The 23829-nt window shown below is 45.6% G+C and overlaps 1 protein-coding gene across 6 annotated transcripts in view; it reads right to left on the bottom strand.

Moving 5' to 3' along the window:
• The window catches only part of ARHGAP23 (Rho GTPase activating protein 23), a 179526-nt gene that overhangs the window by 47882 nt on the left and 107815 nt on the right, over positions 1 to 23829 (bottom strand). For 5 of the 6 annotated variants that reach the window (XM_081166024.1, XM_081166021.1, XM_081166023.1 and 2 more), the window contains exons 2-6: positions 21606 to 21785; positions 10889 to 10913; positions 8029 to 8121; positions 6280 to 6358; positions 1680 to 1734 (exon numbers count right to left, since the gene is read on the bottom strand). In XM_081166024.1, coding sequence (XP_081022150.1) covers positions 1680 to 1734; positions 6280 to 6358; positions 8029 to 8121; positions 10889 to 10913; positions 21606 to 21785 — 432 coding nt within the window. Of the gene's footprint in view, positions 1 to 1679; positions 1735 to 3689; positions 4160 to 6279; positions 6359 to 8028; positions 8122 to 10888; positions 10914 to 21605; positions 21786 to 23829 lie in introns of those variants that run through there. The other variant, XM_081166025.1, reaches the window with a different exon arrangement.

Here is a 23829-nt window from a genome sequence, read left to right as displayed (position 1 = left end):
GAATCCTGCCTCTGTTAGAAGAAACCACATTTCTGGCCAAGGTCTCGCCAAGATCCAAAAAAGGAGCTATGTCTGAAACAAAGCCTCGGCTGAAAGGAGTAGCAAGAGCCAACTTGTTAAGGCAGCCGATGACAAGACTGAATGAAAAGAAAATAATAGAAGAAAAAAGAAGAGTGTGACTGTGGGCCATACGTGTTTTTCATCAGCTGCTAGAGAACAGTATCCCTGGCACTAACAAAACCATTCGCCCTCATCCCCTGCCAAACTTCGGACACTGTGGCAAAGAAGACAAAATCCATTTGGAACCCCATTCTAGTTAGAGCAGGGGTGACATGACACCTTCTTGCCACTTAGCTAAAAATCAGGACATTTTTGCCTGCCAAAGAAACTCTGCTCCATTTTTCAGGCCAATAGATCTGGCCAAAGATACCCACAATGTTTATTTTTAATAGTGACAGAATGCACACAATATAAAATTACTACCTTTGCTTCCTTCGCCGCTGTGTTTATAGTCCTGTATCTTTTGTTGCTCTCTCTTTTCTCTCTCCTGTCTTCAAAAAAGACCAGTCCTCCCTTCCCCTGGGAATCTCTGACGTCCAAGCTAATATTTCCTCTCTTTCTCAATCTTTCCTTTTAAGTTTTGCTTTTTTAAAAGAGAGAGAGAGAGAGAACTGGGGGACGTCCTGATGTGGGAGGGATATAGAGAGCCGAGAGAATTCCTTTCCGTGCATCCTGTCAAGAGTCACTCTGTAGCCCAGGGTTCTCCCATTGGCTGGCCCAGCCGGCTTTCGCACCACAGGAATGCTGACACACCCCTGTGAGGCACCAGGGCAGAGGGAAACCCACACAAAGGTTCCTTTGCTGTACGAGATGTGGAAAAAGCAAAAGCAACTTCGGGTGGCCGGCTCCTTACACCTCAACTGAGAGTAACTGCCTCTGTGGCTGTGATCCTTTGCGACAAACTTTGTAAGAGAGCTGCTCAGCACAATTCCTAAGTTGCCCTGGGCCAATTCTGGAGGTCACCAAGAACCAACAGCATCCATGTTCCTACATCAGCATTGTTGTCTTTCCAGCATAATTCAAAGTGCTGCTTTGAGCCTGTAATGCCCTAAAAGGCTTGGGCCTTGCACACTTCAGACTGAGGATGTTCAATTTACAGCTGGCAAGCTTTATCAATTTTCTCTCTCTTTCTCCTTCTCTCTCCCTCTCTCTCTCCCTCTCTCTCTCTCTCTCACACACACACACACACTTTTTCAAAATTTTAATCAAGAAAATTTTGCTCATATGTATAATGAGAAGTGCAGGGTGGGGTGTTTTTAATTACAGCCGTACCTTGGATTCTGTACGTCCTGGAACTCGGACGTTTTGGCTCCCAAATGCTGCAAACCTGGAAGCAATTGTTCCAGTTTGTGAACATTCTTTGTGAACGGATTGGAGCTTCCTGCAGCCCTAATTTGGTTTCTGAACGTTTTGGAAGTCGAATGGACTTCTGGAACAGATTCCATTCGACTTCCAAGGTACGACTGTACCGTGAGAATAAAATGATCCACACTTTAGTAACACAGGCTTTTTTTCTGTGCTGAGCTCCTTAATCAACATGGGGACATTTCAGCAAATCCAAGCTGCTCTTCATGCAGCTCAGCAAAAACCACCAGGAGAACATCCAGTAAGACACTCACCAGCTGTAGAATATCCTCATCTTTGGGCATGATGGAGAGCTCCAAAGCATCTTCACTGCAATGAGGAGACAGAATTTTGCAAAAGGGGGGGGGGGAAAACACACAGTTTAGTGACGAATAGGAATTAAATGTATTCAAACCACCCGACCTAACTCCTAAAGTAGGTGGGAGAAAACCATCAAGCATTAAAAGCTTCCTGAAACAGGGCTGCCTTCAGATGTCTACAAAAAAAACCCATATAGTTGTTAAACTCTTTGACATCTGCCAGGAGGGTGCTTCACAGGGTAGAGGTGACTACTGAAAAGGCATTCTGTCTGGTTCCCTGTAATTTCACTATTCGCAGTGAAGGAACCGCCAGAAGGCCCTTGGAGCTGGACCTCAGTGTTCAGGCTGAACGATGGGGATAGAGATGCTCCCTCAGATATAAAGGGCTGAAGCCGTTTAGGGCTTGTCTGAATGTGCTTGCCTAAACACAAATGTTTTTAGCAGGCACTGAAAAGTGAAAATGCCCAATGCCATGGGTTGGGGTGGGGTGGAAAAGGAAGCCACACCAGGGGGCACCTTTAGCCACCCCCTCCTCAAACTGGAAAGCTAATTTTAACAGTTTTTATTTATTTATTGCTGTGTGTTTGATGAAACTTTAAGTCCCATCCTCAAGACTAAATACTCTCAGGAATACTAACAATTAAAAGCAAGATAATCAACAAAACAAATTTGATTTTAAACAGCAGACATTTAAAAAAACCAACAGAAGCATCACAGAATTAGAACCAAGGTGGCAGATTGAAACCAATTTTGGCTCATGTTTTAAAAAGCAGTTGAGAAAATAGAAAGGTCTTTGGTGCAAAAATAGGAGCACCAAACAAGCCTTCCATAAATGCGGTGCCACCACCGAAAAGGCCTTCCTGGTGGTTGCTAAAAGCCTGACTTCAGAAAGGGGAAACACCCAGAGAAAGGTTTCTAATGATGTTTTAATGCACAGATGAGGAGGAAGGTGGTCCTAACCTAAACTGTAAAGCAAGGACAGGGAACCTGGTGGCCTCCTGGTGGTGTTGGACTGGAAACTCCCATAATTGCCATCCATTTGGCCATACTGGCTGAGGCTGATGGGAGCTGCACACAAGTGACATCTGGGGGGGGGAGGCACATGTTCCCCGTCTCTGCTGTAAGAAGCTGCTTCACACCATTTAAGAAGAGCAACCCGTCAAGCCCAATGGCTGACTCAGCAGCAGCCCCTCAAGTCACAAGAGTTGTTTCCTAGCCCTGCCATGTGACGTCTTTCCACGGGAAATGCCAGGGGCTGAGTCTCTGCCCTGATGACTCTTTGACATCACATCTCATGTTTCTTTTACTAGAAGTTACCAGGGGGATGTGCGGGGCGCAGACATGAGTCAGAAACAGCCCTCCACAATATCTACTTAGGTCCTCAGGCCTAGTAACTCCAAAGCTGAGGTGAAATTAAACACAAGGCTCTCCTGGCTCACAGCTCAACGCTGCAACAGCCTTCCGCGACCCATTACACTACAACCCCCAGTCTGGCGTCCTGCAGATGTTTTGAACTACAACTCCCACAGCTGCGCTGGCTGGGGCTGAGGAGAGCAGCGGTCTAAAACATCTGGAGGGCAAGGCCACACTACAAACTATTTCTTCAGTGAGCAGTCCAGAACAATTAATAGCTGTTTAATCAATCTAACGCATTGGCAAGATTGCCGCTTTCCGTGAACCACTGAGGCCTGGCCAGGCTCGTCCTAGTTTTGCCCATTTTAAGCTTTGTTCTTCGCGCACACACACCCAGTTAATTATTTCCCCTCCCCTTTACCTCAGGTGGAAAAAGACGGCCATTCCTTTCCCTCAGAGATGGGGGGAAAATATTTCCAAAATTTCAGGCGTCAACCCTAGATTTCATGGCAGCCAGGCTTTCAGAAATTTTCCAGTTCCTCACCCCCCCCACTCCGTCAATTCGCTCCCAGACAACTGAGAAGAGGGCCTCAAGCCAGAAACTTTTCTTACCAAACTTTTCTCGTAAGGCTTGCAAGTCATCTGACGGGCAACCTTTACGATTGCTTTTTGCAGCTTGTCTGCAGAGTTGTCCTCTCTCTGTGTCTCTCTCTGTTTTCCCCTGGCTAGGTCCCCCCCCCTCCACACGCCTTTGATGCTTCTGGGCCAGGCATTTTATATATATAGTTCCTGGCTGGATTGATTTCGTTTTACACGTTCCCCATTCGCTATATTTAGGTCCCCTTCTCAGGTTAGTCTGGCCTCCCCACGTCCCATACGCAATTCTGAAGGCTAATAGAGCTCAATGCCACATTACAAAACACGGTGAGGCAGTGCCTCTTATTAGGCAATTTTTTTTCTCTTTGCCTCAGGAACAGGCCAAATTTTAAGTGCTGAATGCAGCGCCTCCCCCTGGTCAGGGGAAGTGATACATTTTCACAAGAGCTGTTTAAGAGAAGTGCCTGTAAACATCATCAGACACAAGCTAACTTAAGTCACCTGAGGAACTAGAATCTATAGATTACAAGAACAAAATCAGTGCTTTTTTTTCCTTTTAAAAAAATGTTTAAGGGTACTCTCATTTTAAGGGATGAGGGTGGCGCTGTGGGTAAAACCTCAGTGCCTAGGACTTGCCGATTGTATGGTCAGTGGTTCGAATCCCCGCGGCAGGGTGAGCTCCCGTCTTTCGGTCCCAGCTCCTGCCCACCTAGCAGTTCGAAAGCACCCCTAAGTGCAAGTAGATAAATAGGTACCGCTTTATAGCGGGAAGGTAAACGGCATTTCCATATGCTGCGCTGGTGCTGGCTCGCCAGAGCAGCTTCGTCATGCTGGCCACGTCTGCGGACAGCGCTGGCCCCCGGCCTCTTAAGTGAGATGGGCACACAACCCTAGAGTCGGACACGACTGGCCCGTACGGGCAGGGGTACCTTTACCTTTACTCTCATTTTGACTCCAGAAAACCACCATTTTATAGTTCAAATTGGGAAAAATAAAAAACAGTAAATGGAAAAAAGTACAAAGATTCACAAAATGTTTAGGGGTATGCGTACCCCTGTGTACGCCCCCCCCCCCGAAAAAAAGCACTGAACAAAACTATACATTATAACAAACATGGGATTTGGATTCCTCGCTCTTTGTGCTGATGTCACCACACCAATTACCCTGCCCATCAACAGCAGGTGCTGAACAGAGGCGAGACAGGGAGATTGAGGGCAAAAATGTCATTTTCATTTGTAGCCCTGTGTAGTTCTGCTCCAAGAATACGCCAGGCAAAAAGTTCTAGAGCAGGGTTCCTATTGTCACTGTACACAGATTATTATTATTTAAGGCATGTCTGACCACAGGCTTACAATCTTGCAAGAAACACAATACAAAAGAGAAAAGGGAATGCGGAGGAAAGCAAAGAAATTCAGGAACCTAGTTTCCTAGCTGGAATTACTACCAAGGAGACAGTTGCGGGAGCCAAAATGGCTGTTGGTCCCAGATGATATGGGCTCTGCTGTCTGTCCCTCTCCATCAGATGCAGGCCGGTGGAAATGGCTGCCGATGGAAAGAGTTCTGGGAGAGGAGGACTCAAATGGTAGGTTTGTCCCAGAAGGCCCAATGAAGTGGGGGCTCATATGGTTATCACCAGACAAACAAGGTCCCTGTGAGAAAACCAGTTGCAGTGCCAGGGGATATAAAACAGCTGCTGCCCGCCTGACGATCAGAACGAGCGGAGTTGAGGTGGAGAAAGCAGAGAATGTGGCAAACACGACAGACGGATTATAAAGAGCACTACAAGTTGGAGCAATGAAGACACGTGCTTGGGAGGGGTACTTGGGCAAGACGCCCAAGGCAAAGACACTGGCCCATTTTAAAATCGAATAAAGGAGAGACTCATGCTTTTGTGTGTGTGTGTACACTATTAAATCATTTCAGCAACCATCTGAGTTTATACAGAAGCTCACCCAGAGGGCAAAATACCACCCAGGAATTATATGTAAGATCAAAAGAGGAGCCCTGAACTGGATCAGATCAGAGGCCCTTCTACTCCAGCCTTCTTTCCTCACAAAGGCCAACCAAGTTCCACTGAGAAGTCTGAAAAGTAGGAACCGAGCACAGCAGCACCATCCCAATTTGTGATTCCCAAGAACTGGTATTCAGAGGCAAACAGTGGTACCTCGGGTTAAGAACTTAATTCGTTCTGGAGGTCTGTTCTTATCCTGAAACTGTTCTTAACCTGAAGCATCACTTTAGCTAATGGGGCCTCCTGCTGCCGCCGCGCCACTGGAGCACAATTTCTGTTCTCATCCTGAAGCAAAGTTCTTAACCTGAGGTAATATTTCTGGGTTAGCAGAGTCTGTACCACTGTACTGCCTTCAACAGTGTTGGTAGAACAGAGCCATCGTGGCTAACATGGAAGAGCAGGTTGTAAATGTGTTAAAATAAATAAAATGGGTGAAGTATCTCAATTAAGCTCTCTCTCCAGCCAAAATACGCCCCCCCAAAAAAAACCCCACCACCTGAAACGTTTTGAGAAAGAGAAGAGGTAGCAGTTTCAAAGACCAGCCTGTGTTCCTTGAAATGTCTGTAAGGGGAAAGATGGAGGAGATTAACTCACCAGTTCTGTATGAGGCCAATGACCTGTGAGTAGGTTTTCCCGATGATGCTTTCGCCATTCACTTTGACAAGACGGTCTCCTGCAGAAGAGGACAGGTTAACAGAAAAAGGCCCACCAACACAAAAACGGACAGGAGGCAAGCAATTCAGGATTTGTTTTGCTTTATTATAAATCTTACCCTGTATGGAAGGTAAGGGAGCAGGGACAGGTTTATTTTTAAAAAGGAAAGACGTCTAAAATACCAAGGGTCTTTGCTGAGGTGACCTGCACCAAGAAAAGCTGGGTTTTGAAACCAGGATTGATTATGATAAAAATATGCAGGTGAATGACCAATGTATTTGTAGCCACACATTCAGTCTGAAAGAATGAGGACACCCAATGTGTCCTTGGGGGAGGGGGCTCCCTAATAATAATAATAATAATAATAATAATAATACCCTGCCCATCTGGCTGGGTTTCCCCAGCCACTCTGGGCGGCTCCCAACAGAATATTAAAAACACAATAAAACATCAAACAGAATATTAAAAACACAATAAAACATCAAACATTAAAAACTTCCCTAAACAGGGCTGCATTGAGCGGGAGAGTCTGAAGGGGGTTCTAAGCACATTCAGGCACTTGGAAGTCTCTTAGTGATCATGAGCCCTGTTAAGGCGAGGTTCTCAGTTGCAGGGATGTTTAGCCAAAACCCACTTAGGGTTTGGGGTAGAGGCAGCATGCCCTCCAGGCCCGACAAACTTTGTACTCCCATGCTGAACAGGGCCATGCACAAGACCAAGAAATGGCTCAGGTAAAAGAAAACGGGTAGAATCAGTAAAAAACTAGCCAGCCAATGAGAATGGATCTCTGGGTACTGCTGCAGACATCATCAGGGGAGTAACCTAAATTGGGGGGTTGCTGCTATTGATTTAAAATTTTATTATTTTAGATCCCCTTATTATTTGTGTGGAAATTGTTTGGATCAGTTCCGTATTTTTTTATTCTTTAATTTATTGTTTATGACTACTTTTGTTACTTGTAATTGCGTTTTTTTTTCCATGTCGTAAGTCTCCTTGAGAGTAGTTTGAACTATGGAAAGGCGGCATCCAAATAAAACAATGTACAGTGGTACCTCAGGTTTAGAACTTAATTCGCTCCAGAGGTCTGTTCTTAACCTGAAACTGTTCTTAACCTGAGGTACCACTTTAGCTGATGGGGCCTCCCGCTGCTGCCACGCTGCCGCTGGGCAATTTCTGTTCTCATCCTGAAGCAAAGTTCTTAACCCGAGGTACTATTTCTGGGTTAGTGGAGTCTGTAACCTGAAGCATCTCTAACCTGAAGCATCTGTAACCCGAGGTACCACGGTAAAGGTAAAGGTACCCCTGCCCGTACGGGCCAGTCGTGACCGACTCTAGGGTTGCGCGCTCATTTCGCTCAAGAGGCCGGGAGCCGGCGCCGTCCGAAGACACTTCCGGGTCACGTGACCAGCGTGACAAAGCTGCAAGTGGCGAGCCAGCACCAGCGCAGCACACGGAAACGCCGTTTACCTTCCTGCTATTAAGCAGTACCTATTTATCTACTTGCACTTAGGGGTGCTTTTGAACTGCTAGGTGGGCAGGATCTGGGACCAAACGACGGGAGCTCACCCCGCCGCGGGGATTCGAACTGCCGACCTTACGATCAGCAAGTCCTAGGCACTGAGGTTTTACCCACAGCGCCACCCGCGTCCCTTCTCTCCTATGTATTTTAAAAGAAGTCCCTTCTCTCACCTGTTCGGAGGCCAGCCTTGTGTGCCGGCCCATCTTCCTTCACACTTTTCACAAAGATGGTGTCCATGGGTTCCAGACGGTTCCGGGAGGGGCCTTAAGTGATGGAGAGAAAGCGAGACAGTGCTTTTGATATTATTATTTATTAAATCTGGATGTCTGGCAATTCAACAAAATTCTCTAAGCAGCTCATAAAACAAAAACAATAATATTAATTGCTTATTATAGCAACAGAAACAGCTCGGCGTAAAACCATGCTGAAACAGTGAGAGCATAAGGTTTATTTAAAACCACTTTAAAGCCAGCCAGGGATGCTTTGGCCTGGGTGAATGGAAATGTATTTGCTCCGTGCTGAAAAGGCCATAAAAACAATTGCCAATCTGGTGCTCCTGCTAGTGTATTTCCACTGTGCCAACCTCTCTCCCATCTCCTCCTCTTCTTCAGCAGTGAGTCAGCTGTTGGAAGATCATCTGCTACTGGTAGAATGTCTCCAAGCAATCCTCCCTGAGGAGGGTATTCCATAACTACGGTGCCACCACCGAGAAGGCCCTCTTCCTTTGTAGTCACCCACCTCTCTTCACCTCCCTTCTGAAGAGGATCTTCAGGTTCGGGTACGTACATGTAGGAGGAGAACATCATTTAAGTGACTTATAACGAGCACTTTAAATAAGGAATGCTAGAAATCCTAATGGCTCTTGAACTTATTTTCATGGTCTTCTGTGGGGGAGTGGAATCAAGCCCACAAGTCCCAGGTGGTTTGGGAAGTTGCCCATGAGACAGATTCACTAGGGAGCTTAGGCCTGACCTACCATGAAAACAGCCATGGCGTGACACAGTCCAAAAGGGTGCACGGTCATATCATCCCTGACTACCAGCAGCCCTTGGAGCTGGCTAGAGCACAGCCCCCAGTGCCTGCCCCCTTAAAGGATGAGACTGAGTGCAGCTCCCAGAAAAGCAAAATTTTTCTATCAAGGATAAAGAGCAGTGATGCGTTCCGACGGCATCAGATTTGCTCAGCTCAAAATCCCGCCTCAAGGCACCGGAGTCGCAGACCTGTCCTTCAACTAGGAAAGGAAGCCAAGAGTGGCGTTATTCACTGGAGCTCAGCTATTTGCAGACTATGCCCCCTTCAAGCTACAGTGGAAGAAATCCTGGGACTGCCCTTCAAACTCCTGTGCCAGGAAACCCCAGTCATTCACTCAAGAGTGGAGTCTGGTTCATTAGAGCAAGTGAGGCGCTGCCCCAAAAACCTCAGCCTGCCCCCATCTGCCTGCCTTCTGATTTGCATCCAGTCTAAGGGGTGGCACTAGTTATCAGTTTCTTCCTCCTTAATCTCATTACTACTCTCCTTGTCAAACTCAGCAAGGAAGGAGGGCAGGTTGGGCGGCAGAGGGACAGACAGAGAAGGCTAGAATTCATTGGCTTTGCCTATCATTGGCTCTGGCTCCATCTACTATTTTCATCTCTGTCCTTCACACCTAACCGTCTCAATGGCCACCAGCTTCCACCAATTGCAACCAGAACGGACTAAGGCAGCCTCTGCCAACCTGGTTCCCTGCAGATATATTGGACTGTACTCCCATTGGTGCTAGCCAGCAGTGATGGAGGAGGCATGCCTTCAGGTATTTGGGTAGCAAGCTGTTTAGAGCTCTATAGGCAAGCACCATCACCTTAAATTGTGTCAGGAAGCAAATAGGCAGCTAGTGAAATTCTTTAAGAATTGGTGTGAGGATTGTTTGGAGACATTTGACCTGCCCACACAAGACAGAATTTCTGGAGCCTAATTCTGAACTAAGTAAAACATCTGTGTTATTTTCAAAGGCAGCCCCATGTATAACACATTATAATAACAATGGCTGATCATCGTAACTAAGCTATCCGTATCCACAACTGTCATGCTATACGCTTCTTCCTCCGGTAGTGGAGAATGCAAAGAGGACCTGAGAAGCAGCATTTGCAATGCACCACAAAAGTTTCCCTGCCAAGGTTCTACTTTGCAGAGACACCACAGATCTGTTAGCAGTAAGATGCAAAGGAAGCCCTCTGCATGGAGCAAGTTAAGGCAGCCAACTCACGAAGCAGTTTTTAGGTGCCATCAGGGAGAGCAGAGTGGGAGACAGAAAGAACTCCCACAATCCACTGGATGCTCTCCTGTAAAAGCCCCACTGTAATTAACTTCCATTGGGGCCGATGGGAATTCAAAAGCCTCTAGAAGGCCACAGGTGCAGTACACAATGGAACAAAAATCACCAGTATTTTGAACTCCCTTCAGTTATTACTCTGGGGGCCGTCCCTGTCTTCTTCGCCATTCACAGCATGGCCATACAGGAATATATTCACTTCCCCACAAGTTAGGAAGATACGAGTTCAATGAAAGTCTTGTGGGAATGTCCCAGAAGTCTCATACATGTTTTCTTAAAATCCCACGGTTCCTTACAAACCAGAGAGCTAAAAAAAAGTCTAGAGTAAGCCAATCCACAACTTTCTGTTTCCATTTGGAAGTCACAATTTAGATGGAACAGCACAGATTGCTTCCTCACTAGCTATTTTGCTGGCATTGCCATTCTTTACGCATTCCTGTTTAGAGTGCATGTCATTGTTTGCTACTGTTCTCAAAATAATCATTGCAAAGAAGTCTGGACTAGGTGGTCTGTGGTTTATTCTAGCAAGGTACGTCTTTATGTTCTTAAACAATAATGCACACCCAGGATCCCTTAACAGGATCCCTTATGTCTTAACTGTTAAAATATCGTGGGTGTGAATTCTTGCACTTGAAAAGTTAAAAAAACATCTGATTCTGATTGCGCACACAAAAGACTGAATCCCACTCCAAACTTAGAGTAAAAGAAACGCAGATACATACCTGTTCTGTTTCCATTTTCTTCCTCCTACAAAAGAGAGAACAGAGAAAATATGACCACCCAGGATTCCTTAATCTCCTCCTCTTCCTCCCTTCCAATTTAAAAAATAAATAAATTCACTCTTGGTTACAGCCACTAGTGGCTGGAATTTTTTCTTTGAACATAATGAACTGTTTGGCCCTTACTTGGAAGATACTGATTAAAGGGCATATAAACTTGCCCATTCATTCTCGCTAAGATTTTACGGCATTACCCCTCATATAAATGCATATATGCTTGTCTATCTAATGCTTCTCCCTTAGGTCAAAATTTCCAAATTGCAAAATGATTCCATTGCTATTAGCAAAAATGTTGATAACAGGCACCCTTGTTAACAACCCCTGCCCCCACATTAAAAAGTTCTGATCTATAATCCATTAGCTACTAAGTCTGCTTTAGGTTTATCATATGCAGCGCCAATTCATGCACCTCCAAAAATATGAGAAACTTTCATTCAAGGCTTTTTCTGAATCCATGGAATGGGAGATGCAGTGAGCCTCCTTGAGCCCTCATGTAACTGTCATGTGAGGGAACTGATTGCCCAAATATGACTACTATTATCTTACAAAATGTTCAAGATTAATGCCCAAGGTTTTTAAGCATATATATCCTGATAATGACAACCTCACAAAAATTGGGACCAAGTTCAGAAAAATGTTTCACTTTCATTATCTATATCAATAGTTAACTGATTAGAATTGTCATTCCCAAGAACAGATCTATATTTTCAAGTCATTGTTTTATGCTCTGAAGAACAGAAAATAGATATTGGCAGGGGGGAGACACCCAACTGGCTATGAACTGCCACAACAGAACAAGCTTTTCCTGACTTTGCACATAGTGAGATTATTAGGGTGGATGATACGGATTTTTCAATATATGTCTATGAATTCCACGTGTCATAGACATACTGTATATGTTCCTGCTCTGGAGATAGACCTTTTAAAACAGGTATAAGCTTTTTCACTGGTTAACAATTAAACAGTATAGATTGTTTATTGTGATACATCTTGCATGCCGTTTTCATTTTGAAATGCCTCCAGATTTGGGGAAGGGGGGGAAATAAGCACCACAGTAAAGTGGAAAATAAACTAGGTGTAAGCTTCAATACTCTCAGTCTCTGACTATACTGTTTCTTCATTATTAACCCACCTATCTGAAAAGGTCTCTTCTGATTTTTCAAGTGACTAAATGCTTCAGTTCATTGACTGTGACATGGCTGGGTTTTTCCTTCTCTTCAAAATATAGCCACCCAGCACCCTTTAATGTAGCTACTGAAGTATTGCTTTGCTCTGATGGTTTATCTGATGGGAAAGGAAACTGCCTTATAGCTAGACATTGGTTCATCTAGCTCAGTGTTGTCCACGCAAGTGGTGTGCAACCTGTGGCTCTATCTCTAATTTACAGCCCTTCCCATATATGACTAGGCGGTAACTGCATCTGCAGCTACAACTGAAGGCTAGTTTTGAAACTATTACTTTACATATTCCTTCTATTCATAAGTGCCTAAATGAGTAAGGTATACTTTATACTGAGTTAGGCCATTGATCTATCTTACCCCCAGTACTCTCCATTCTTGACAGGCAATAGTTTTCATAGATCTCATGCAGGGATCATTTCAAGCTCTGCTACTGGAGAGCCTTTTAACTGGAGCTGTAGGGGGCTGAACCTTAAGCCTTCCTGCATATTATTATTATTATTATTATTATTATTATTACTACTACTACTACTACACTGATCTCCCACCTTTCCTCCAAGGAGCTCAAGGAGGTGTGTACTGTTTGCCCCCTTTCCATTTTGCCTTCACAACAACCCTGTAAGTTAGGTTGAGAGGCAGTCATTGGCCCAACAGTGAGATTCATGGCTGTGTGGGGATTTGAATTCTGTTCTCCCAAGTCCAAGTCCAACCCTCTAACCACTACACCCACTAGGCTCTCATGAAGACTCTGCAATGCTCTGTTATCTCAACTAAAGAAGTTCAATCAGCAAAGGTCACAATCTAGCCACACTTAAGCACTTCCAAGCCACATTGGTTAGTTAGGCGGCCTTCTCTCCTGTAAATGAAACTGCTTTCGATGGATTGCACCTTAAATTTAGCCCCTTTCCCCACAATGTTGAATCGCAGCTACCCTGGCAAGATTTCCATGTTAGCAGGTCTTCTTCATCCTGTTGCTTTATAACACCATGCCATACATATCCCACCTCCAAATATTTCCTGTAATTTTCTATCCCATATGTAAACCTTGGCCAGCTTTGCTTTTAAGATAGTATCAGTTATGCTAAGCATAAAATTACATATAATGCAAAGCAGCCCTGAAATAGAATAGCTAACCACTGCAAGCACTTGCTATGTCCTGGGGCGGGGGAACCCCACAAACACCTCTTGTCTAGGGGTGGGGATGAAAATCTGCCTCCCCACAACTCACTTGACCTCCTCTCCGAACCACCAAACATCAGTATGAACCCAGTTTTGCAAATGCACATACAGCTTTTAAATAACAAGAACAATAGGAAGTAGAATAAGAAGCATGGCTACAAGCAACTTATCAATTTGCATAGTTTAATTTTTAGGGCAGACTTAGTCCTTTCTGGACAGAGGGTTCGGATTGTTATGGTCACGGATGCTGCTGGGTAAGTACTGAACTCACAAGAAAGCAGGTCTCTCTGTTCTTTGCTGTAAGATCCTTTCCCAAAATGAGTGCAAGATGGGTGAAGAAGCAAACCCATTCCTTTCCAGCTGACCCACAAACAGGATTCTGCAAAGGGGCACACAGCCAAAGCTTGGCTTGGCTGTGTCGCTGATGACGTGTCACAGCTCTTAGAGGAGGAAGCAGCAATCCACCTCCCATTTCTTCAGTATTCAGGACAAAAGGACATAGGCCAGGTTGCCCCACCTTACTGACAATCCTTGCAGTGCTCCTTCTGTGCTGATCAACCCAGTGCCCTGCATTTTTTGCTGAGGGATGCTGCCCCAAGATGCCCACAGCTGTGAACTTTTTAAAAGGAAAAAAGGTTGCTCCCAGCACTCCTCTTTCCTTTTTTTGAGAATGTATACCCCACACTCAGTATCAGAACTTTTTACAGAGTTTCAATATGCACATAAACATAGACTTATATCTGAGAAAGAGAGATGTCGACAGACAACCCCACTACTCCAAAAGCTCAGATTTCTGAATGATCTCTCACTCTTTACATATCCAACCTACCACTGCAGACCCTTCTGCAAATATCATCTCAACAGGTCAGTTCTGTACAATGTAGAATTCAGGTTTCCCGTGCGGCAGCACTTACCCCTGTGGATCTCCCTCCCGTTACATATTAGACAGGTGAGGTCTCTATTATCTTTTAGGCAGCTCCCTAAAAGAGCTTCCTTTCCCAATAAGCCTTTTTAAGTGGAGATCTTTATCCCCGTCTATTTGACTTGAAACTGTTTTTATATGTGTTTTTATTGTTGTTTTTCTTACTGCTAAAATTGCTTGGGGGAAGTTTTATGAGAAATGATTCATGAAGGAATAAATAAATAAATAAAAACCCACTTAAACACACACATAAACATACTTCCCAGGACTATTTGAGAGAAGTGCCTTTTCTGGGGAAGGCAGGAAAGAGCTCACCAGCACGTACTACTAAACGTAACATGGGAATCATGGTGCAGGGGTATTTTTAATAAAACAACTTCTCGTGCATAATGAGGATTGAAAAGCTCAGCTACCAACCAAGTCATTCTTCTACCGCCCCCCTACACACCCAGCACTTTCCACCAGTTGGGCTCCCCAGCATTAGTGCTGCTGCAGCCACACACCTCTCTCTCCCCTGTTGCTTGCTCACAAATGGCTATTTTGCCTGAGGACTGTTGCCTGCCCAGTCATTGAAAAATTGACACAAGTGCACATTTCAGTTCTCAGGGGTGGTATCAGCTCTCAGCACTTTGCATGCACCCCCTCCCATACCCTCCTGGAGAATCCACCGGGGCTCACACAGCCCCCTCCTGCAGAGCCTTGCCACCACTTGAGCCCTTCCAGTCGTGGTGTGGTTGTGGCCATCAGACTTGCCCGCCTTCTAATTGCACACATGTGCAGGCACATCTAGCAGCAGAAGCGTTGTGTTTGGCTGGGAGCTGAATGACCACTTGACTCCCATTACACAGTTGCTGCCACTTAAGCCCATTTGTGTGAATGCAGTGTTCAAAAAGGGTAGCCCAAGTTTATTCAGTATTATGAAATGCCTCTCTATACACACATATACACACATACAGAGAGAGGGAGGGAGGAAGAGAAAAGTAACAGTAGTGGTTACATCAATCACTATAACATATTGTGGCAAAGGAAATAAAGAGAAAGCTCTCCCCTGCCTATTATAGTGAAGACATAAGTTAAGGAGCCACACTGCTGCATTCCCAGGCAGGATGGAACTCAGCCTCCCATCTCATTGGACTGGTAGGGTGGGAGGCAGGGAGCCTAACACTAGGTGGCGCCAGAGCCAATGGCAGGCACCAATTCTAGTTTCATCCTCCTTCCTTGCTACTTGCACAAGGGCAACATTGTGAAAAAGGAGGAAAAAGCTGGAAGGTAGGGCCAGATCTTGGAGTGGTTTTAAGTAGCCAGGTCGCTTGCTCACTGAGAACAGACTGGGGCTGGTGGGGAAGTGCCCCCAATTGACCTGGTGGATGAGTTTCCACTGAGTGGGGGGCCAAGTAGCAGCTTGCTAACTTTGCTCACACATGCAGTTTAACCTTCATCCTAACAGAGACTCCCACGGCACTTTGAATTATGTATTCGTTCTTGTTCATGGGTGTGAATGTCCATCTCTGGAGCTGCAGCAGGAGAACCACCTCCGAGAGAGAAGAACAAGGAAGGGCCTCTCCCCAGGGCCTGATGTCACAGTGTCCCCTTGTCTGTCACACAGGACTGGAACAAAAACACCCTCCTGCAACCCTAACTCACTCCTCTCCTCCTCTGAGCACTAGGTCTTGTCAACTCACATCACACCATGGCGAAGGCAAAATCTCAAGGACAGTCCCTCCAGCCAGAATTCACTCGCACACAACCCCATGCACACAGAGGCCCTGGATCATAATTAAGGCACTAAATATAGCTACGTATGAAGCTACTGACTGTTCCCAGTGAGACAGAGGCTAGCTTGCAGCATGGGGTGGGGGGTTGGACAACTCTTCTAGGCTCAGTAGGAACATGCAGAGAACCACTTCCATCCCCACCCCGATGGTGCTCGGTGGAGGTTCCAAGCAGCATATTATCTTTCCCCTTCAGACTGCAGTTTGACTCGCTCGCAAGAATCACTGGGGGCTGTTTGTTCTGCAAACTTTCTTTCTATTTAGGGCACATGATTTGCGAGGATTCCTTGAGATGGCACAGGTGGTTATAAGGACATCAGAATTACATTCTGTATGCTATCCAGATCTTAAGGAAATGAGCCCAGTTTTTACAAGCTCTCAGATAACTTTTAAGAAATGTTTGGAGGATTTTCCCCTTTGAGAATTCTGCCAGGGGCATAATATTAAGGACCCCGCCCCAAATCAGCCCTACCCATCAATTCTCCCTCCCTTCTTCAAGGCTTGCCCTTGTCAAACAAGGTCAGCAGCAGACAGGGCTAGTGACAGCGGTTGCATCTTTAAGGCTGGAACCTTGTGCAGAGCAGTGGCTGCTGTTGAACAGCCTGGGAAACCGGGTTCCAAATATGTTCTGTCTGTGGCTCTTCAGCCAAGAGAGAGCACCTACTGTTGCTCTTCCTATCTTCCACCCTACCATTCCTAATGGGCACCAGCCTCCACTGGTCTATCCAAAATATATCCTTTAAAAAAAGAGAAGAGGGGGAAACTTCCACCGAACTCTTTAAAATCATGAGCTGCTGTGGGTGAAATATGCAAGTCAAAGTGACATCTCTGATAAAACCAAATAAATAAGAGCCCCCAAATATCAGAGCAGAGGCTTCCACCTTTTGCCATCTTTCAATCCAAAAGTTGGAATGGGAGATGTTTTGAACTATCACACTTTGCTCAAGCAGCTAGGTGCTTCCAGAGCTGGCTTTTGCCAGCAGAGGGCTTCATTCTGCCTTATCTGGCTGACCTCACCCCAAACTCCCCTGACCGGACACAAATGACCTTTCTGATGCTAAAAACATCCAGGTCAGGGTCAGGCCTCCATTTGAGCAATAACCCACCTGGCCTTGTGCTTGAACTTCCCTCCCTCCCGCCCTGCCTCAAGTCTTTGTCCCAGATCCCCCGGATACCCAAACCAGCTGTCTCTTGGTCTCCACCCAGCCCCGGCTCTGAATCACCAGGAACTGCAGCTGATCTGTCTTCCTGGTGTCTGACCCAGCTCTAATCTGCTTCCTGTTCGGCCTCCTTCCATATCTTCAGTCCATACGTTTGCACTCTGGCAATGATTCCCATTATGGCTCAAAGTAGGGCCTTCTGAGAGTGCCATATTCCAGTTTCCCAAAATTTGTATAGGTTAATTTGCATCCTGCCTCTGCACGCAGGAGGTTACCTGCAGTGCCTAACTCCCCTTGGGGCACAAGGAGGCAATGAAGTCATCTGCCAACAGTTGCCAAAGAATGCCTGGCATGGAACACATGGTTCCCTGCTCCCTCCCCAGTGAGTCACCTCCACCGAAACCCAGCCCCCGGACCTGGCGCCCCACCCTGCCAAAGCTTCTTCTCCTTGCCCTGGAGATGGGGATGTCCCAAGTAGGCTGCTGAAATTCCCCTATGGGGTTTTGCTTCTTTGCTTTGCTTACGCCACCACATGGAGAATAATGGAATGGTGGTGCCAAATGTGCATTTTTAGCACAATGAACAAAGCCAAAGTACACATAAACTGCATTTGCTTACATTCATCTCGCATTACCTTTGGCTTCCCTCCCTCTCTCCTTATGTTGTCTTCTCATTCTGGAGTTATATGGCATTATAATCTCCATGGAATATGTTTCTTTGCCTGCTATTCTGCTAAGCACCATATATACTGATGGCACGCTATAAAACACTAACAAAAGATTTAAAGGGTTAGCGTTTGGTTTGTGAAGAAGAAAAGATCAGCACTAAGCTGAAACTATTCGCAGCTTTTCACAAATATTTCGGCAATTGAAAAAAACCACCCTCAACCGTCTCCTTTTCTGGATAGCTTTTCAACACTCTACAAAAATTCCACCAATTCGTTTACATTGCCCATTCTTGACTTCAGTTCCCAATTGACTTCACTTGTGCTCGGTAAGTATGATTGGCTGTGTAACATGGGGATGTCACGCATTTCACTGCAGGATCCCTGATTGGTTGGGATAACTTGCATGATGCAGATAGGAAGTAAAAAAAAAGAAACAGCCATCAAGAGAAAAACAAATGTGCCAGAGAAGTGGCTGCCAGGGGAAATGATGAAAGGAGACATGACTTTTTTATAAATTGAGTAACTGCACACAATGCTTCTGAAGAAATATTTTGAATTCCTTGAACTATTATTGACATGAAAATTTTCTCCTAAATCCCTATCAGGAGCCCACAAATATACTTGCCATATTGCCAGTGGCAGACCAATATTTCAGTCTGGCAAGCACATCACATAAGCTTTTGGAAGAACTTGGAAACAGCAGGAAGAGCCTTCAAAAGTCCAGGGCAGGTCCAGGGTCAATCAAGCCTCCAGCCACGTTCTGCATTGGAAATGCACTGCTGTGTCTCAGCATCTCCAAAGCTTGTCATGAAGTCAAACAGAAGACCCCACCCCTTCTCCAAAACCGGGAAAGAGGCGAGGCTGGTATTGACCACAAATTTTGTCTGACTATCAAGGCCAACCAGAAGTTGTGCTCCCAATTCACATATGCACTCTGTGGCTTCTATCATTTGCTCAAGGAGCGACAGCAAACCAAAAAGATGTTACTAGGGACTCTGTCTTCTCTTTTGACAGCAGCCTGTTCACCATTTTACCAGCTCCATCCCCGGCTGCTCTTGGAGCTGCCACAGCTCAGTGATCAAGCACATTTATTTAATTCCTTTTTCGTACCACCATTTTAACAAAACACCCAAGTTTCAGCTGCAATTACTGCACTTCATGGGTTTGGAATAGAGGCCTTCTGGGTCCCTTCCAACTATACGATTCTATAACTAAAAGGTCCCAAGTTCAGTCCCTGGCATCTCCAGATAGGGCTGGGATAGACACTTGCCTGGAACCCTAGAGAGCTGCTGCCTGTCAGTGCAGACAATACTAAGCTAGATGGAGCAATGGTCCAACATGGGTTAAGATAGTTTGCTTTGCTCTACCCTCCCTATACCACCTTATTTCAGCTCCAACACCCGCCTAGGCTTGCTAACCCTACCTTGACACCAGATCCATCTGAGATACCTTCAACACCTTCTTCCCTTGCGGCCAGCTGCTTTGCTGTTCTGCCCTCACGGAGTGCCTGTTCAGACTAGGCCATTACCTGCAGCTTGGACGGTAAGCCTATCTGTCTCCGCCTCCCAGACACTATCTCCCTTTGTGGCTCTGATCCTGAGCAGTAGTTTACTACAGACCCGGACCAGGACCAACAGGCCACTTATTGAGTATCTTAAAAGTTTCAGGATACATGTCGTAGCAAGAACGATCCCTAATGCATGATCTTGGTTGTGGGGTAGAGAGAGAGGGACCAGCAGAGGAAAGTGAACAGAGCCAACTTTGGCAGGGAGAGGGAGTGGGGGCAGCCTTTTGTCCGAACCATGAAACACAACAGTCACCCTTTATACAGATGAAGCTGACACTGCAAAAAAAAAAAAACACAACCCAACCAGCGGGGACAGACCGGGAGCAGTTTAATGCATACCCCCACCCCATCTCCTCCCGCCAACCCTTCTGCGCCTTTGAACTTATCTGGCAAAGAACCCATTTTCCCTTTCTGAAATGACAAAAGAAAAAAAGGGAGGGTGAGGTCTCTGGTCTGCGAGGGCCGGAAAGCTGGCTCTCTCTTGCAGCGACAGTGCTTCCATGCCAGACATTTCATCAGAATGGAATGGGACGTCAGCAAATAGCTCCCAGGAATTTGGAACCGCACTCGGGGTGCGTGTTGGGAATGGGCATGTGGAGGAAGGGATGTCAGTTCCAACTTCCAAAGATGGAGGTCAGCCCAGCAGCCTCCTTGATATTGTAACGGGTATCAAGTATTTACCCCATGTTGGGATGCTACTGGCCCCTTAAAACTGGGCGGCAGGCCCTTCAGATTCAAAAGGGAACGGCCACACAGCTAGTTGCATTATCTATTGCTTAGGGGCAGGGCAACCAGGGGATTTGGGTCAATGAAGAATCCCATCTCAGACAGAAAATTCTGTAGGATTCCAAACCCAACAGTTTCTGTGTTTGAGAAAAGGAAAGCTTCTGGAGACTCAGGGAGAGTAGAAGCGAGCTTTACTGATGCACATCAGACTCTTAAGGGATCACCTGCAAGAGATTAGATATGAGATGGAATAGCTTTTAAAGGAAAACAGAGAACTCAACAAAAGTTATTTTCTGAAAAAAGAAGAATCAGGAAAGATAGATCCCCTGGAGGCTGACAGGTAATAATTTTAAAAGCTGTTAAATTTGTTAGCGGCTGAATTTGCTTTGGGCAGTTTGTAGCAAACTTGTGGAATGTGCAGCCACGGAGGAAAAGTATAAATCAAAGGAGAGCTCAGCAAAGTTGTGCGGGTCAAAGAGGATCAAAGTCTAAAAACAAAGGATGAAACCACCACATCCAGTCGGCTCATCAAAAATTAAAACAGACCCAGTAATGCTGGGAAGGGCTAGTGGTCAGTGGCTGAACATGCGCTTTTGCATGCAAAAGTTCTCAGGTTCAATCCTCAGTATCTCCACTTAGAGCTGGGAAACACTTCTTTGTGGTGAAGGGATAGCTCAGCCAGTAGAGCATGAGACTCTTAAATCTCAGGGTCGTGGGTTTGAGTCCCACATTGGGAAAAACATTTCTGTGTTGGATTGTGGTCCCTTCCAACTCTACAATTTTATGATTCCATGAAACCTTGGGGAACTGCTGCCAGTCAATGTAGACAAGATTGGGCTAGGTGGAGCAATGGTCTTGACTTGGTGTAAGGTCTATGTTCTTAATGAAATGTCAGACAAGCTTACGCTTCATGTAACTATGCATCACCTAGCACAGCCTTGCCCTACCTGGGGCTGCCCAAATGTTTCAGAAAATGTTGGACAACAAAAGATGCTCTCAATGCAAATCTAAAAAAAAAAAAAAAGTTGTATAAACACCAACAACTGGGAAACACTGGCCTGCAAGCATTCCAATTAGAGAATAGCCTCTACTAAAGATTTCATGGACTCTGAAGATGCACAAACTCAGGACGAAAAAGGGAAACAAGCTAAGAGGAAGGCATGTTTTGCAAACCTCACCATGATCAAAGGAAACCTTTGTCCCCACTGTGGAATGATGTGTGGATCCAGAATTGGCCTCTACAATCACTCATGGACACATGAGTTAAGACCACATTCATGGAATACTTGGCTAAGAGTGATCACCAAGGAATACATATACACACATGGAAGTTCCCTGCAGTCTCCCATCCAGCTAGTGGCCAGACCAGGACTAGCTTAGCTTCAGCAAGGGTACTGGACATTGTGCCTCCAGACTATGCCCAGGATCATTATAAGACACACCTCTGGAACGAACCCTGCCCAGTCTTCAAACTCAGAATGGACATTACCTTCACGTTGGAATGAACTGCCGATTCTGGGGGGTAGACGATGAAGTGCCGGAGGGTGAAGCCGTAACCCCCCTGCAAATTCTTGTGAAGCACCACTGTCTTCGGCCCCACCCAGGGGAAGGACTCCACAGGGGGGGCATTGGCGTTTGTGGCCGTACCATCTCTCTGGCCCAGTTTCGGCTGTCAATGAACAATAAAAAGAGGCAGGTAAGCAAACTATTACATTTCAGCTGGAATTTGGAGCAGGATGAATAGCCCCCTCCCTCCCCAATCTCTCTCTCTCTCACACACACACACCAACCACATGAACAGGTGTTTGGAAGGACCTTTCCAAAGAGGATGAGGATAAAGAGACTGTCAAAGTTTTTAAAAGCCTATAGCCCTGAATATTCCCTGGAGACCATTTAGTTTCCCAGAGGGCTTCGGTGTCTCCTTCCTGATGGAAGGCAAGCTTCACCCTTTGTCAACAGACTTGGACAGCTCTCAAGCTGAGAAATCTCAGCTGGAGACAGACTACAGCTTTCCCCCAGGTGTTGAGAATGTAATGATAAGAGGAATTATGCTTCTCATAGATACACCCCACTGTTTTATGAAATTTTCCCCAATGAAAATGATCGTCTTTGAAGAGTGTCGAGTTGGACAAAGGAAGGAAATAACATACTGTATAGCATCTGGTGGATACATGTTTCTTTGCATTCTTGCTGACAAAAATCACAATGAAAAATATTTGACTAGAGACGGTAGCAGAGCAGAAACAAGTGTGCCTCTACCACACCAGCTTCAACTCTCTTAAAACTGATTGTTTGGCTGAGGAACTAGTGAGTTACTGGGTACAATATGCACTCAGTCTCCAGAACTCTCTTCAGGCACAGAAGGGATGTGCAACATCAGTCTCTGATTGGCGAGCTATATGAAGTCTCTGGATTTGCCAGGCCTGGTATAAGTACTAGAAGCCAAGCATTTGCTTCCACAGCATCTGGGGCCAGCATCTGGCGCTGTGACCGCTGAGCAAGAGCCAGAGATAAAAACTGTTGTAGACTCCCCAGTATGCTAGAACAGATTGAAGAGTATTTGCAAGTGTATGGAAAGGGAGAAAAGCCATGTTAGATTATACGCTCCACTTGAAAATTGGGTTTGAACACTTGGGTTTTCTTTCAGTGAAACCAGTCAGGGGTCATTGAAGTTTCTTGAAAGCAGAAAATAAGCATGGTATCTTTTTTTATTCATTGGTTTCTCCTCTGTATTCAGCAGACGATGTGTACATACTATATCTTTAAAGCACATTCAAGGCACATTTACTCCCTCAAATAATTCTTGGTGCTATCGCTTGTTAAGGACTGATGGGAATTGTAATTCTGCGATGGGGAAAACTACAGCACCCAGAATTCTTTGCGTGAAAGAATGTGCTTCAAAGGCACTTTAAAGGTATGGTGTGTAAGCAACCATTTCACATTATTCCACCACACACACACTGGCCCCAAAATTCATTTCGGTTTTCGTTCTTGAAGGTTGGAAGGAAAGAGAAGAAGTTGCACTGAGGTCTTCCTTCCCTCATTTCCCCTGGAACAAAGCCCTAACTGATCACGGGGAAGTGGAATGGGAGGGGGGAAAGGAGGGAGAAAATACCTTTGAGTATGAGGAAAGGAATGCATTTTGAACTTTTTCCAACACCTGCACCTCAGCACAACCCTTAAAAAACGGGAGTCCTTTGAAAAAGATCTCCATCATGGTTGAATTTAGACAGGTTTCAGCATGAGACAAGAAGCAAAAGGAGAAGGATTTCACACTGTTTGCAAGCTATAGCTCCTTGAGTTAACCACACTTCCAATTCTTACTGTAAAAGCCTCCCTACCACCAGCGCATAAGACGTTGACACAGCAAGTCCACATGGGAGCTCCCCCCTATGACTACATTCCATTGGTAACCCAGAGGAATGTAATATCCAAGTCCGACATGTAATCTTAAAGGCTTTCCATCTCCCTCCTGTCAACCCCTGTGGGATGCCCAAGGTTTGCAACATGACACTCTATACTTTAGAAGGGAATTATGCACCTCTCCGTCTCGCCAGCTCAAAACCAGATGGCCTTCAATTGCTTTGGGGCTTGCAATAACTACACGGGAACGAACAACAAGGCTTTATAACACGATGCATTTGCGGCTGGAAGGTCATCTGGGCTAAAACAATCAACAATGGCATCAGGATAGATAGATGATTAGATAGATA

This window comes from Podarcis bocagei, assembly GCF_964188305.1.
Source record: "Podarcis bocagei genome assembly, chromosome: 13".
NCBI classification, from domain to species: domain Eukaryota; kingdom Metazoa; phylum Chordata; class Lepidosauria; order Squamata; family Lacertidae; genus Podarcis; species Podarcis bocagei.
The sequence above is the reverse complement of the archived record's forward strand: the minus strand, read 5'-3'. Positions and strand labels throughout refer to the sequence as shown.